Consider the following 15,731-nt stretch of genomic DNA (forward strand, 5'->3'; position numbering starts at 1 on the left):
TCTCTCAATTATTCACTCTAACAATCAATATAAATAGTTTATTATTAATTAACATAAAATAATACATGATAAACTTTTATAAATATTAAAAAATTATAGAATATAACCATGATTTTTATAAAAATAAAAAATAATAGTAATAAACCAGTTCAAAAATATCATTTACAAGAATATTTTATAAATTGAATAAAAGTGACAAAATAATTCATACTCATAAATATAAGTACACAAAATCAGCCATAGACACTCAACTATATTTTAACATTTTTCTGTTTATAAAACAAACAAATATTTATAAAAAATTTATATTAATATTATCATTTAAAAAAATCTCACAAATTTTCTTCAGTTTATAGTATTAATATTTCTATCAACTACTAATACAAATCAACTGCTCATCTACATACAGACATATATTTATTTATACTTAGTAATTAAGATTATAGTCTCACTATTGACTCAACAACAAGAAAACTCTAAAATAATATTTTCTAGATAATTCAGTCAAAGAAAACTTAAAATAAAAAACACAAATTCAACTTAGAGTGAAAAAAGAGAGAAAGAAATGGCTCTACTAGATATTCCTGGAACACCATTCGGTTCAAAATAAAGGAGTTTTCGTAACATCAAGCGTGCACAAGAGACACAGAGGTTATTGTTTTTGTCTTTCGAATAACCCATCCAATTTTCCGTTGAGTTGTTCTCGTGTCTTCCAACTTCTGACAAAGTTTGAAACAAGATGACACACAAGTAACCTTTTTTTCAGCAAAATTAAAATAAAAAGGAAAATGTTTTTGTGTTCCAATCTGACACCGTCACGTGATCCTGCAAATTCAACTTAACCCACGCGCCATTTTCATTTCACTGCTACTACACCTCCCTTATTTACTATCTACAGTTCACACTCCTTCTCCATTGCTCAAGATTCTCTCATTCACCTACCACTCTCAGATCTTCTTCCTAATCAACCTGGTACTACTTTTTCTTTGTTTTGCTTTAGATGTATCAGGAACTTGGTAGTTGTCACTGTTTTTTTTTTAATTATTATTCTCCTTTTTGAATTTTTTTTAGTACTGTTGATTATATGCTTTGCAAAGTTTCTTTCTTTCTTTATAGTTATGGTTGTTTTTGCTTTATTTAGTTTATTTATTCCTTTCTAGGTCGACGGTTTTCTCCTTTTTCTGTTTTTTGCTTTTTTTCATTTTGAAAATTTGTCATCTTTGTTTCTAACTTATGTAGTCCTGTTACACTAACACCTCTTAGTTTCAATTTAGATTAGCATTTCAACAACTCTTACTGAGTCTGTTCTTTGGATCTTAGGTTTGCTGCATTTTATTTTTTATTTTTGTTTTTGAGGTTTTTAGTTGAGTTGTTTTGCTTGGGTTTGAGCTTATTTATTTGGCTACATTTTGGTTTTGGGAATTGCAGAAAATGGGGATCATCTCAAGGAAGATCTTCCCTGCTTGTGGGAGCATGTGTGTTTGCTGTCCTGCTTTGAGGTCTAGATCAAGACAGCCTGTCAAACGTTACAGAAAATTGCTTGCTGATATCTTCCCTAAATCCCCGGTTCGTGTCTTATAACACTTTCTTTTTCAAGTTTTAGATAATGCATTTAGAGCACCTATACATATATTGACACTGGATTGACAAATCAACACTGGAAGTAATTTGAAAAATGAGAGTAACTGAATGTAACCACTTGCGTCGACACTACACATGTTGGCAATTATTACAGTAATTTTCATTTTTCACATGTTGGTGAATCATTTTACTCAATTATATGATAGTATATTATCACTTTATTATCCATTTGTTCACGAAGTAGAACACTGATATTCATGTTTAACATCACTTTTTCAGGATGAGCTTCCAAATGAAAGGAAAATTATCAAATTATGTGAATATGCTGCGAAAAACCCTTTTCGGATTCCCAAGGTATTTATGCATGAGTAGTTTTTTTAATTTCATTCAAAGATGACAAGGAAGATAGGATCTGCTGAGTTAGCTCAATCTGTTTATTTCTGAGGTTCACTGTTTCTGCTCTTTCTGACAGATAGCAAAATATCTTGAAGAACGATGCTACAAAGAACTGAGATCTGAGCATATTAAGCTAGTCAAGATTGTGGCAGAATCTTTCATTAAGTTGCTTTCCATTTGTAAGGTGCAAATGTAAGTTTCTCATGATCGATTATTCCATCTTTCCATATTCTTTTGGCGGAATTTTATCTTTTATGAATCCTTTTCTTCAGCTCATTTATTATATTGATCTCCAACACAGAATTGATATTCGATTCGTCTTAAAACTTTTCATTTATGTCGTGCATAATTGCAGAACATATTTTGCTGTTGATGTGCTTAATGTAATTTCGGAGCTCTTGGACTATTCCAAGGACGAGACTATTCAGACACTTGGTTGCCAATCCTTAACAAGGTTCATCTACTGTCAGGTGAATACTACATTCCAAAAATATTTGGCTCTTTGCTTATGTGGCTTCTGCATGAAAGTAATTCTATTAGATCGATAAATGCTTTGATTTGTGTACTTGTGAACAAGTCCTGTGTACTACCGCAGCAATGAATTAGCTGATATTGTTTTTGTTTGCACTTTCATGCTACTGACACAATGAATGAGCAGGTAGATTCTACTTACACTCATAACATTGAGAAACTGGTGAAGAAAGTATGCATGCTATCACAGGAGCCCGGTGAAACACTCGAAAATTGCAGCTTGAGGGCATCAAGCTTACAATGTCTATCAGCAATGGTAATTAGTGCTCCATTCAAATTGCTGTGTGTTTCAGTTCTGATTTTGTATGTTTACTGAAACATATGTATCGGTTCATTGCATGCTTATTATTACTTTCCAATTTTTATTTTCATGGTTGTTGTGACTTCGTAATTGTTTCAGACTTTTCTAGAGGTGCTTGGTTATTTAACTGCCTTTTTTTCTTGGCAGGTTTGGTTCATGACTGAATTTTCACACATTTTTGCTGATTTTGATGAGGTAGGTTATTGCGTTTCTGCCCAACTATATTGTAGGCTTGTAGCTGCCGTTATACTTTGGTTTTCTTTGATTGATAGTTTTTTTCCTAATTTTTCATAGTGAATTTCTTTCTCTAATCTCAGTCAAATATCATCTCTAATTTGTTGGTTAATTCAAAATATAGATTGTGCATGCTACATTAGATAACTATGAGTGGAGTAGAAGAAGTGAAGATGCTGACAGGACAGAGGCTCATCACAATTGGGTTGAAGAGGTTGTTCGGAGTGAGAGCCGGACTGGTTCTTTTGTTGGTAATGACAATCGCTCTAGCTGCTTGATTATCCAACCACGACCCGAAGTAAAGGATCCTTCCCTCTTAACCAGGTATTTCTTATTCAAGAGAGTCGAGTGTTAACCTTTTATACAGTTTTTTTTTTTTTAATCGCTGTTCCCTTACTCTTATTTTTTTTCATTCTTCTAGAGAAGAAATTGAAAAACCTGAAATATGGGCTCAAATATGCATTCAAAGACTGGTAGAATTAGCCAAGGAAAGCACAACTATGCGTCGTGTATTGGATCCAATGTTTGTCTACTTCGATTCAAGGCAACATTGGGCCCCTCAGGATGGTTTTGCATTGATGGTTTTGTCTAGCATGGCCTACTTCATAGAGAACACAGGTATGGTTTTCTCCTACCATTTTTGTTTGAGTCGCTTTTCACCGACAAATCATTGGATGTTTGTCAGTTATCATACTCCATATTTTACCTCCATAACTGTATGGAGTTTAGGACTTCGAAACAACAATGAGCTCTGAATATTAGTTTTCCATATACGATACTTATTTAAAACCTTTGATTTTTTCTCATGTTATTTTCCTAACTTTTTCTTCAGGGAATCAACGATTTATTCTAGCTTCTGTGATACATCATCTGGACCACAAAAATGTTATGAATGATCCCCAACTTAAATCATATGTAGTTCAAGTTGCCACATCTTTAGCCATGCAGATTAGATCAGGGAGACGGCTAGCAGAGATCGGTTTTGTTGGTGACCTTTGCAGGCATCTCAGGAAAAGCTTTCAGGCCTCCAGTGAATTTGTTGGTGAACAAGAGCTCAACTTGAATATCTCTCTCCAAAGTTCCATTGAGAACTGCTTATTGGAAATCGCTAATGGGGTAGGTTTATGAATATACACGCACAAAAGCGAACCATATCTCAAATCTCAATTTACGCTCTATTCAGTTACTGCATTCTATATGTCTACTAAACTGCTGTTTTTTCTTTGTTGGTTGGCTAGGTCATTGATGCCCAGCCCCTGTTTGACTTGATGGCAATAAGCCTAGAAAATATTCCGTCTGGTGGTGTTGGTAGAGCAACCATTGGATCATTGATTGTCCTGGCTCGAGCACTCACTTCAGCATTGGCCAACTTACGTTTGCAGCAGGTGCGAGAATCTTGCTGTTATTGAACATTTAATAACCGTGTCTTTATACTTCAAATCAAAACTAAAAAATTTAGTAACTGTGTTAACAACGTTTGATGATATATAATACTACAACTTTATATACATCCATTGATTAGTCTTTTTTTGGGTTCCATCTAGGGATTTCCTGAATCTCTTCTCATGCAACTCCTAAAAGTAATGTTGCATTCAGATGTAGAGGCTCGCATTGGAGCACACCTTATATTTTCTGTACTTCTTTTACCAAATTCCTTCCATACACATGAAGTTTCTTCACTGCGGTCCAGATATCTAGATCAACGCAGCAAAAAGAATTCCCATACTGCAGCTGCATCCGCTTCAATTACCGCTTTACTCGAAAAACTCCGCAGGGGCAAAGATAGTACAAATGCAGATCACGGGAATGCTGTTCATGATGACAAGGAAAGAGATACTGTGGTCGAAGAGTGGAAGCAATGCCGTGGCTTAAAGACTTCACCTAACTTTTACAAACTCAGCTCGATCATTGATAGGGCTACAGGATCAACGAGTTTGACTGACACGGTAAGTAGCTGAATTAATATCTATCAATAGGTTTAATAATTGTGATTTTTCTTAATACTATTTTGATCATTGAATTGGATTTCAGGAACCATATGTTATGAAGCTTAACGAAGATCAAATGGGCCAGCTTCTCTCTGCCTTTTGGATTCAGGCCAACCTTCCTGATAACTTGCCTTCGAATATTGAAGCTATAGCTCATTCATTCATATTGACACTAATTGTTTTGCGCATGAAGGTAGTTTATCTTTGCATATTCACACTGATTATTTTGATTATTTTAGTCGTCAATCATTTTAATCTTAAATAATGCAATGTTTCAGAACCTAAAAGACAAAGATAACCTGGTGATCCGCTTCTTCCAGCTTCCTCTGTCTCTCTGGAATATGTTGTTGGAGAATAATGGTATGATCTAAACAAACTATTGTAATATGAACTACTTAATTGAAAAAGAAAAGAGAACTTAAGAATGCAAAAAATTAATACTATTGTTCTGGCAGGAATGTTGCCCCCAGCGTGTCAGAGGTCTATCTTTGTGTTATCCGCTGGGATGTTGTTATTTGCCTGCAAAATATATCTGATCCATGATCTGAATGATGTGTTCACTTCGTTAGCGAAATCTGAAGTGAGTGAATGATCTTTATTACTACTCAATGTTGTGTTTTATGCTCTCTCCAATGAAAAACATCTTAACCACTGTGTGCTTCCATGTGATCAGGTTGATCCGTTCTTGGGACTCAGTGATGATAATCAAGTATATGCTAAGACGCATATGGATTTAAGAGAGTATGGTTCTGCTGCTGATAATCAGTTAGCAATGTCAACATTATCTGAGTTGAGGAACAAAATATCTGAATATGACCAGACTGTAAAGAATGTTTTGGTTCATAATTTGACGAAATTCGTTGAGGTACTATTGCATTTGATTCAGGGACCGTTTTTTCTTCTCATAATAACCATCTGTGCCCTCACTTTCTGGTTTTCCTTTTCCTTTTTCTTAGCTGGATGCAGATAACCTGGCTGTGCTACTGTCAGAGCCATTTAAGCCTGATGAAGACTTTGTTTTTGGTCCGCAATCAATCTTTGATCAGAATCAATTGACTTGTCATTCTCAGGAGTCACTATCGATTGATGAGGTATGCTAGACACTTTTTGTTGAGGGGTTTAAATAAGGGAGATAAGAAAGTTGAAGACAAATTTGGTTATCATTTATTTGTTTTTCAGGATTTTCCCTCGAATTCAGGAGGTGAAGACGATACAATCAGTGAAGCTTCTGTTTCTGACCTTTCTCGATTCATTCCAAAGATGCCTGTATCCCCTCCCCAGCCTCACGTTATCAGCATCGGACAACTTTTGGAATCGGTACACACTCTTCATTTTGTAATTGTGAATCACAAGCTGTATTAATCTGAATTTGGAGTATACTTCGTCCATCCCTTTGTTCAATCATATTATATTAACCTTGAAAAGACTACAAATTTTCAAATAATACTGTCATTAACGAATAGCAAGTATAAAGTTCATTAGGAAACATCTAACATTGCCTCCACTGGTTTTAGGCACTAGAGGTAGCGAGTCAAGTAGCAGGAACGACAGTCTCCACTTTGCCTCTTCCATACAATGCCATGGTTAGTCAGTGTGAATCACTCGGGACATGTGCACGGAAGAAGCTTTCAAATTGGTTAACAGTCGAGAATCTTTACACTCAATCACCTGATCAGTCATTTCTCGCCATGGCTCGTAACAGTAACGCCACACTAGAAAAGGTATCTCCTGATGCTCCTTATATATTTGTCATTATTCCAATTATTTTAGGCCTTGTAGTTAAAGTGTTTTATCTTGTTGTAGGAAGCATATGAGAGTGAGAATGCACAAGTAGCTGCATTGCCTAGGGACCCCATGAAGCTGCCTCCTGCTAGCCCATTTGACAATTTTCTCAAGGCTGCTGGGTGTTAACTAGCTAGCTAGGTTGCATATTTCATGTAAACATCTACTATGTTAATTCTAGATATTTATTAGCCACGAGTTTGTAGGAATGGTAAGATTTACAAAACTTTAATCACCATTTTAGTCCTTGTAACTACTATGTAGATCTTGGAACTTATGCCATGTAATATTTGTTGTATCATATTAGTACTAGTAGCTAACAATTGCTTAACTGAACTGTTTGTGGTATATATGGAATCTTGAACTGTTATGAGTAGGCCATAGAGATGAATTTCTGAGTAACTAACTGTTTTGGAGTCAACTGTGTCAGTGTATAATTAATATCTAGTTGCACGGATTGCATTTGTCAGATTCTGACACAATAAATACTATATGTCAGGTTTTTATGAAATGAATAAAAATTGAGCCAACTTGTGCATAGTTATTAAAGAGTGAACTAGTTTGTATAATTTTGGGTCTTTTATAGACTTGTTAAATCCCCTACATGCATGTTATAAAAAAAAAACTCTACGTGCATTAAAAATGACAATTTTTTTTTTCACTCTTGCGGTGTGCGGGTCACACTTTTGAAAACCCAAAAATGTTTTATGAAACACGGCACGGTTACTCCAACACCGATACGTCTAAAACCTAGGACATTGACATTGCTATATATGTCATAATGTTTGAATTTCATTTATTCATCTATTATCAAAAGAGTTAAAGACATCCTATTCAAAATTAATGTCTTTAATTCGTCATTAATGATATTGCTTCAATACATGTTTAATTTTTTAATTGTGTGTGAGATTTATTTAGAAAATATATAGTGTGTTAAGGAAGATAAAACACAATGTTTTTGAAGAAAATTTGTTTGAATTATCGAACACGTGTTGTATGAGTGTTTTATGGGTATCGGACGCCAATTTAAAATGTGTCGAAGCAAAGAAAAAAACTAAGTTTTTGGAAACACTTGTTTGACTTTTTTGAAACTTGTTTGGCTTTTTTGACACGTGTCGTACGAGAGTCATATAAGTGTCGAATATTAGTATGTGTTAGACACTGCGGCACGCCTATTTTTAGAGGCGTTCGTGCTTTATAGAAAATGCCCTGAATATATGCATCTTCAAATGCACCACGAATCATTTTTGCTAAAATTTGGTTCGGAGATGCATCTTCGAATATTTCTGAAGTGAATTTAGAGATGCACATTCGAAATCTTTCTTGCATGCATTGTCGGCATAAATATTGTCTAAGTTTGTATTTTTTTAAATCCCAGATCATTTTAATCTGACTACCATTGTCATGATTCATAATTTGATTTAAAGATTAACATCTTAAAATAAGATAATTTATTAATTAAAAAAACATCTTAACATATTACAAACATAGTTCTTAAAGTATAGAAAATACTAGTAAAACATTCAAAAATAGATAACAATGAACAACCTACATATGCATATCCTAACGCCTGACTCTTTCTCTGCCACCAGTAACCCAAGACATTATGTGCCTTAGTAAGAATAGAATGTGTTAAGGTAACTGTATCATCGCCACATCTATCAAACAATCCAGACTCTATGCTCTCATATGTAATTCACATGATATTCTGACATATTGACAACACATCAACGATATGGTCATCCATGGTCTGCTCATTTTTCAAGATCTTTTCATGAGCAGGCTTAGGTGGACGTCCATGAGCGTTTGGTGTCATGACAAGGCGTGACACATAATAGAATCAAGTCATGTAACCCTCAACATAATGCCATTGACTTGTGGCTGACATACTCCGATACTCCTCTGGTACCAGATGACTCATAATCTGCAAGTATGTCATAAAGATGTCTGCGCAAGATGCTGATAAAAGCAGGCACGAAGTGGGGTCTCATAATGATCTACACAAATCCAAATTGACGCATGCATCACTCCGACAGATACCTATACATCATATTACTCCCACATGTTAGCCATCTGGAGTAATATGAAATGGGGTCCAAGAGAACAATAGCCTAATGAGTGGCGTATGGTGTCCAATCGATATCATCATGCTAAGTCCTGTAAATATACACACGGAATGGTTACACAACATCATTTCCTTGACGCGAGAAATACAAGCAAGCACGTGGGTATTCCTCGGTATACCCTAGCACACGATCAACCCTGTGTATGAAGTGAAAGTGGGATAGAATCCATCCTTGAAAATGAATAAGAAAAAAAATCATTAGTAACAAGTGTAAAACAGTTATTTTTAAATAAATAATGACTGTGGAAATTACCATCATTAGGGTGTAGGAGTCTGTCATTTGCTTTGTCGTCCAAATAGAACCTTCGCTCAGCTTGTAGTACAAGTAGACCAAGCATGTGCCCCCTAGTTCCACTTATGAATGGCCGACAAGTTGATGAAATACTTAAGGTATGACACATCTACGTAGGTTGCACTTTTGTCGACAAACATGGACGTGCTAGCCAAGAATAAGAGGAAACACCTAAAAGCACACTCTTAGTGGTAGGTAATTTGTAGTTCATCACTGTTGACTTCCTCGGTCAACTCCAAGTTTTGTTCATAAAACTCCTTCAAGTATGAAAATTTGGAATGAGCACCTTTGGTGTTCTCACACTACACCAGGACATCCATTGGATCAACTCTTAAATAAATGACCATCATCTTCCGGGCCTTATCGCCCTTGACCTAGAATGATCAAGTAACTCTCCCCTGATGAGAAGGTGTAGAAGGAAAGCAATGTCATCTAGTGTAGTCGTCATCTCGTTAATGGGGACGTGGAAAGATGATTTTTCTTTATTCCATTTTTTAGAAAAAGCCCCTTGCATGCCATGGCTGATGGTCTTGTACCCGGAAGAACAAAGACCGACAAGACCGGAGTTTCTAATGACACTTTGGAACCACTCATTCTTAGGCTCATAAAGTTTGTGAATCTTTCTGTTGTGGTTAATAGATTTAAGCAACCGGGTTCCTGTTACAAAGAAAAAAATAACAATATCAGTCGCATTGAATTTGGTTAAAACAGAAAAATAACAACCGTTAACCAATATACCTCTTTGGCCTAGACACGCGAAGCAATATGGTATTTGTAATATATATGTAATGAGGTGTCAATGGGTCCTCTTGGATAAGGATCTGCAAGTGGAGGGACACTCATGTGAAACAGAAGCTTCCTCCTGATGTACGTGATCAGGGCAAACGTGCCCCTAGGATGAAGACCCCTGTGACAGGAGGCTCCTAGAACTCGAGGCTTCCCTGTAATGAGGCCTAGGTACGATTCCTCGCCTAGCTTTGGCCTGCTCATTTTGAAGTTGAACCCTCTTGCGGCGAACATATGCGTGTTGGGTTTCACTTTCGAGTCTCATTCTGTCGTTGCTGTTTACTGCCATTTTCTTGGAAAAAAACGAGAAAAATACATTAGTTTTCAATTCTGCAACAGAAATGACCAAATTCGAGATGCATCTCCAAAAATCATAAAGGACCCAATTCAGAGATGCATCTCCGAAAAAAAACTAGTGTTTTGCTTCAATGGAAGAAATAGTTTCTACAGTTGCCCTAACAACCCAAAATCTAACCAAATCATAGTTCATGTCTGTAACATTATCTATTTTGAATTCTAATACTATCTAATGCATAAAAAATAACCTATTTTATCTAATACATCATTCAAAAGTAAAAAAAACTTAATGACAAACTTAAAAAAGTGTTGATGAGGATGAACAATATTGAATGTAGAATGTGGAGTCAGTTGAGATTGGAAAGATTGAAGTACTTTTGTTGCTTGAAAAGTAGACTTGCACTAGGTTGCTCATGAGGTCCAATGGAAGATGAAAAATATTCCGAAAATAAAGGAGGAGGCGAAGGGAGGATCTGGTGCACGTTTTATATACATTGAGCGAGTTCGAAGATGCATCTCCAAAAAGTTCTCTTAATTTAAAAACAAGGGTTAATTCAGAGATGCATCTGTGAACAAACCCTAAAACACATTCGAAGATACATCACTAAATTACAATTTGTCATGTTGACAGGAGCACAATAATTTGCACTTATTTTATGTGAAATGGTACATCTGAAAATATATCTCCAAATTTAAGAGGCATTTTTTATTTTTCGCCGAGAGTTTGAGAGAATTGAAAAAATGTTATTAGATGGTTATGTATCTTTTTATTTAATTTTAAAATATATGTTCAAATGTAGACATTATTCTTTGTCAAAAAAATAAAAAATGTAGACATTATTCAAACATTTCTCTTAAAAACCAACACGCAAATATATTATGAAATTGCTCTCTTCCAAATAAGTTATAAATAAAAATAATCTATATTTTAAAAATAAAATACAAGTAAATATCAATAAATTCTTTTCCATTTAATGCAACATCTATTAAAAAATTTGCCTTTTCGTTTTTCCTTTTTTATTTAATAAGTTACCTTTATTTTAAAAAAAAAATATTTAAAATAGTTCTCATTTATTTAATTATATATTTTTGTATTCTCTTCCATTTAAAGTTTTTATTAAAATTGAAAATATTAAATTCGATTAACTATATATTTTTTAAGGTTAAATATGTTTTTAGTCCCTATAAAATTATCAAAAATAACTTTTAGTCCCTATAAAAAAATATTGACTTTTAGTATCTATAAAATTACTTTTGCACGCAGTTTTAGTCTCTCTACAAGGACTAAAACTGCATGCAAAAGTAATTTTATAAGGACTAAAAATTGATATTTTTTTATAGAAACTAAAAATAAAAATTGAGATATTTATAGTGACCAACAACATATTTAACCCTATTCTTTAATATAAATAATTTAATTAATTTTTATTTCAAAAAAATTTCTCTTGCATTGCAAAATGTAATTTGTTTAGTTAAGGAAAGTCGACTCAATTGGTATAAAACTGACTAAAAATCTGATGTTTGTTTGGTTTTAAATAATTGTTTTTAATAATATCAATTTCTAATATCAACTATCTACCCATTACTAAGAAATTGCCCAAACTTACTATTGTGCCCTTTCACTTTTTTTTTTCCTCCCTTACAAAAGGTTAATCTTGTAATTAACAAATTCAATATTCACCTATGCCAATTGTATCTTTCTTATTGGTCCATTCCAACAACTTGTCCCAAACACCATTTTCATTTGTTTCTCTTTCTCCTTTTCTGATATAAACTTTTTCCTTCTCTCTACTCTCTCTCTCTCTCTCATTTCTTCTTCTCTCTTCTCTATCATCAAACCCTAAAAATTTCTGGAAAAAAGCCACAGACCCCGCCACACTTAAACCCTTGGCCATTTTATGTTTTCTCCACAAACCCTAGCACCCTAGCACACATCCGCTCTCTCATTTCTCCACAAACCCTAGCGCAGCCGGTCTCTCATTTTTCCACATACCCTAGCGCCGTCGTTGCTTCGTCCCCTTCTTCAAGTTCCTTCTTCAACACTATCGCTTGATTAGGATTGCGGAGGAATTCAATATTGCAGTTTATATGACAAATCAAGGTAAATACTTTCTGACTGATTTTAAGCTTACCTGAGCAAACTCTAAATTTTATTCATTCTCATGTATTTTATGTTTTCCACTATTTTAGATTGGTTTGATTTTCATATTCTGTTGTTGTGATGAAAACTCAGGTTATATATGGCATTCATAAAGTATGATTTGATTTCCATATTCCGTTGTTGTTGCTTGACTATTGTTGTTGTTTTAAATTGGAAGAATTATGTTTATATTTTTGGTAATTTTATTTGGCTCTGTCTTTGATATTTGTATGGATTTGTGGGTCACATCACTACAAGGTTAAAGCTGCACTTCCTTACTTCTATTTGTGATTAAGAAAAGTATGATTTCCTTTATTGATTTTGACTGTTTGGAGATGCTGCTTTTGAATTTTGATAGCAAGCAACTAGAGGTAGGTATTATGTAACAAAATTTGTCTTCTTTTCAATTGTCTTTTACTTTGTTAATTATATTTCATAGATTGATGTTTTTTAAATTTGAATTTACATGTAGGATTTTTTGGAGGCATTGAAGATAAGAAACATAATCCAGTTCATGAAAATGTTCTTCAGAAACATGTTGCTTTCTTTGATGTTATCAAAGATGGTCTTATTTATCCATGAGACTTTCTGATGTTTTTGTTTTGTTTTTGCATAAATTCTTTTACATAATAAATTTGGTTAATAGTGAATGAATTAATGAAGAACAATGATGCGTGAAATCGGGAGTGGACTGTTGCAACAAGTTTCTGCTGCTCCTAGCTTGGAATATATCCTTCTATTCAGCTGATCATGATGCAATGTTTATATGCAGATTCATGGTAAATCTTGTGTTGCATACTTGGCCAGTTTAATGGTGACGAGAGCTTGAGTGAAACCCACCAACGATAAGGTCGGAAGCGAATTCGATGCAGGTATGGATCGTTTCTCATTCAACAATAATACTTTGCTCAGACATTTTAGGTTGCACATGTATTTTGTATTTTGATTTCATCACTTGTCTTCAATTCTTGGTAGCTTAAGTGTAAACCGCGACACTATAGTTTGAATACTTCTGATGCATTTCCTTCCATTTTCTTTTGTAGCATTTTGCTTTGTGTGAATGCATGCAGGTAGCGAAATGCTGAAATCACTTTTGTGCATAATTTTTTTAGATCAATTTTCATCCTCTTTTTGATCTGGTTTTGAGCAGAATTTTCTTTAATTTTCCTCCTCTCTTTACATCTGTCAAATGGTCTGTTTTATTGGCTAGGTGAGTGAGGATTTGGGGATAGAATGGGGAGTGAAGTAGAGGAGTGGATAAAAAGGAATTGAGGGCAAAAGTTTGTTGAATTTGGTGAGCATTGGAGATGATTTGCAATGGAAATGGAAATGATTTGTAATATGTAATAGAATTTTGAAATGTGGATTTTGAAATATGAAATTTCGATGGATTTTGGATGTGTAATGTAATGTTTGTTATGAAATTAAAACTTACTTCTTTTGTTACTGAAAACGTGAAGTGCTATGTTGCAATGCAAGGTGGACCACAAATTGAAATTTACTGGTTTTGAATCTAAATTTGTCTTACTGTCAAATGTAAATGTGGAATTATGAATTGTCTTTGCAAATTGAATGGAGATAGAAGTAGTAATAAACTTTGAACATAAAATTTGTGTTAATTTGGAATTAGTTTGAATGCAATGTTAGAAATTATTTTACTGTAAGTGCTAAATAGTAGTAACTAATTGGATATAATTTAAAGAGAACTTGGAATGTTAAATTGGAAAGTTGGTTTGCAATGTTAACGAAGCAAAAACGTGACTATGCTCACTCTCACATACTTATTTACATATACCAACTAACTAAGTTTTCTATTTCTTAAAAAAAATAAAGTGTCCTTAACTTGAATTATTCATTAATTTAATAAAAAATAAAAAGGATAAAAAGAAACCAACTAAATAGAAATATTTTGTTTTAATTTTTTTCAACTAAAAAAACCGGAATGAATATAATCGGACACGTGAATAGCCGAAAAATAAAAATGAACATATCAAAATAATCTACGTGTGATGAAGCTTAGAAAATTGGAAAAAAAATTCAAAATATGTAAAATCTCACGGGTCACTAATAAGACAACATTTATTTTAATTTAATCAATCATTATTTTAATTTAATTTTAATTTAAGAGACAAAATCTTTAATTTTAAATATTAATATTTTCTCCATTTCATAAAGAGGCTTCATTTGAAGTGGTCGCAAGGATTTGTAGTTGCCTTACCGTGTGAATATACTCAGGAGATGTACAGGAGACTCGAGGGGGAGGTAGCATTAAAAGTTGCACTTTACATATGAACAACAAATGTAACTTTTACTCAATACTTGTTTGTCATATGATTATATTTTTTTATAGAATTTTCATGGTTTAAAAAATATAGAGAATACTTTTACTATAGTTGTGGACTGAGTCTCATTATGTTATATTCATAATATTTGTATTTGTAATGCAGGTTGAAGTTTTTAAGCATTCTATGAGGTAGCATATTTGTATATTATTATACTTAAATTTCTGTTAGGTTCATTTTGATTCGTGTTTTGGATGAATAAAAATGATGATAGCGTCTTAAAAGAGCAACATAGAGGAGCTTCTAATAATTATATATTATATAGACAATTAGCTTTCTATTTTACGGGTCATTATCTTTATAATATTTATTTTATTTCAATCATCAACTATATTTATTGTGTTCTTAACATATCTTTAATATTTTTTGTGGATCATTATTTTAACTTAAAAATTAATTTTCACACTATTAATATCTTATTAGTAAAACTTTTTTTAAATGGTTAATTTTCATTTTACATATGCAATTTGGTCAAACTTTTTTACTTCACATTTTTTAGTATCGTTTAAAAAATACAACATAAATAATGCACCCGGGCGACATAATAATATCTTAGTAAAATATAAAATAACTCACCTTTTCCTTTTCCATGCATAGTAGAATTTGAACAAACTACTATTTCTGTGATCAGTTATTTCACGGGTCACTATCGCCACATTACCTTTTTAATATTTGCAATTATTAATTATTGAACTCTAAATTCTCAATAACATAAACAATCATATTTAAAAAGTTTCTATATTATATATGAAAACACCTCTCAATCATAATTCAAATTAATTAACATATATAATTAGTCATCATTGTATACTCACTACACTTAATATTAATTTCACATTGACATGGACTTACAATAACCCTTAATTAAATTTTTATCAGCTTATTTTATATTTTATTATTAATAATCAAAATAATATTATTTTACGAATCACTATT

The 15,731-nt window shown here is 33.2% G+C and overlaps 1 protein-coding gene and 1 long non-coding RNA gene across 3 annotated transcripts; both read left to right on the forward strand.

Annotated features, from left to right (window-relative positions):
* Window positions 1–568: 568 nt before the first annotated feature.
* LOC131644043 (protein SEMI-ROLLED LEAF 2-like) lies at window positions 569–7,163 on the forward strand. 2 transcript variants are annotated; one of them, XM_058914431.1, is made up of 21 exons: window positions 569–972; window positions 1,275–1,320; window positions 1,429–1,566; window positions 1,861–1,935; window positions 2,054–2,169; window positions 2,333–2,447; window positions 2,636–2,764; window positions 2,957–3,004; window positions 3,168–3,367; window positions 3,465–3,661; window positions 3,876–4,159; window positions 4,282–4,428; window positions 4,588–4,989; window positions 5,075–5,224; window positions 5,310–5,391; window positions 5,487–5,611; window positions 5,705–5,896; window positions 5,988–6,122; window positions 6,211–6,348; window positions 6,546–6,752; window positions 6,835–7,163. In XM_058914431.1, the coding sequence occupies exons 3-21, from the start codon at window positions 1,432–1,434 to the stop codon at window positions 6,940–6,942; spliced, it is 2,985 nt and encodes a 994-aa protein (XP_058770414.1). In that variant the 5' UTR covers window positions 569–972; window positions 1,275–1,320; window positions 1,429–1,431; the 3' UTR covers window positions 6,943–7,163. The 2 variants fall into 2 exon arrangements, with proteins under 2 accessions (XP_058770414.1, XP_058770413.1); XM_058914430.1 differs by lacking the exon at window positions 1,275–1,320.
* Window positions 7,164–11,915: 4,752 nt separating this feature from the next.
* LOC131615862 (uncharacterized) lies at window positions 11,916–13,779 on the forward strand. The gene is made up of 3 exons (XR_009287963.1): window positions 11,916–12,414; window positions 13,226–13,325; window positions 13,664–13,779. It is a non-coding gene; the product is annotated as an uncharacterized LOC131615862 (long non-coding RNA).
* Window positions 13,780–15,731: the final 1,952 nt, after the last annotated feature.

Source organism: Vicia villosa, linkage group LG1 (genome assembly GCF_029867415.1).
Source record: "Vicia villosa cultivar HV-30 ecotype Madison, WI linkage group LG1, Vvil1.0, whole genome shotgun sequence".
Classification (NCBI taxonomy): Eukaryota; Viridiplantae; Streptophyta; class Magnoliopsida; order Fabales; family Fabaceae; genus Vicia; species Vicia villosa.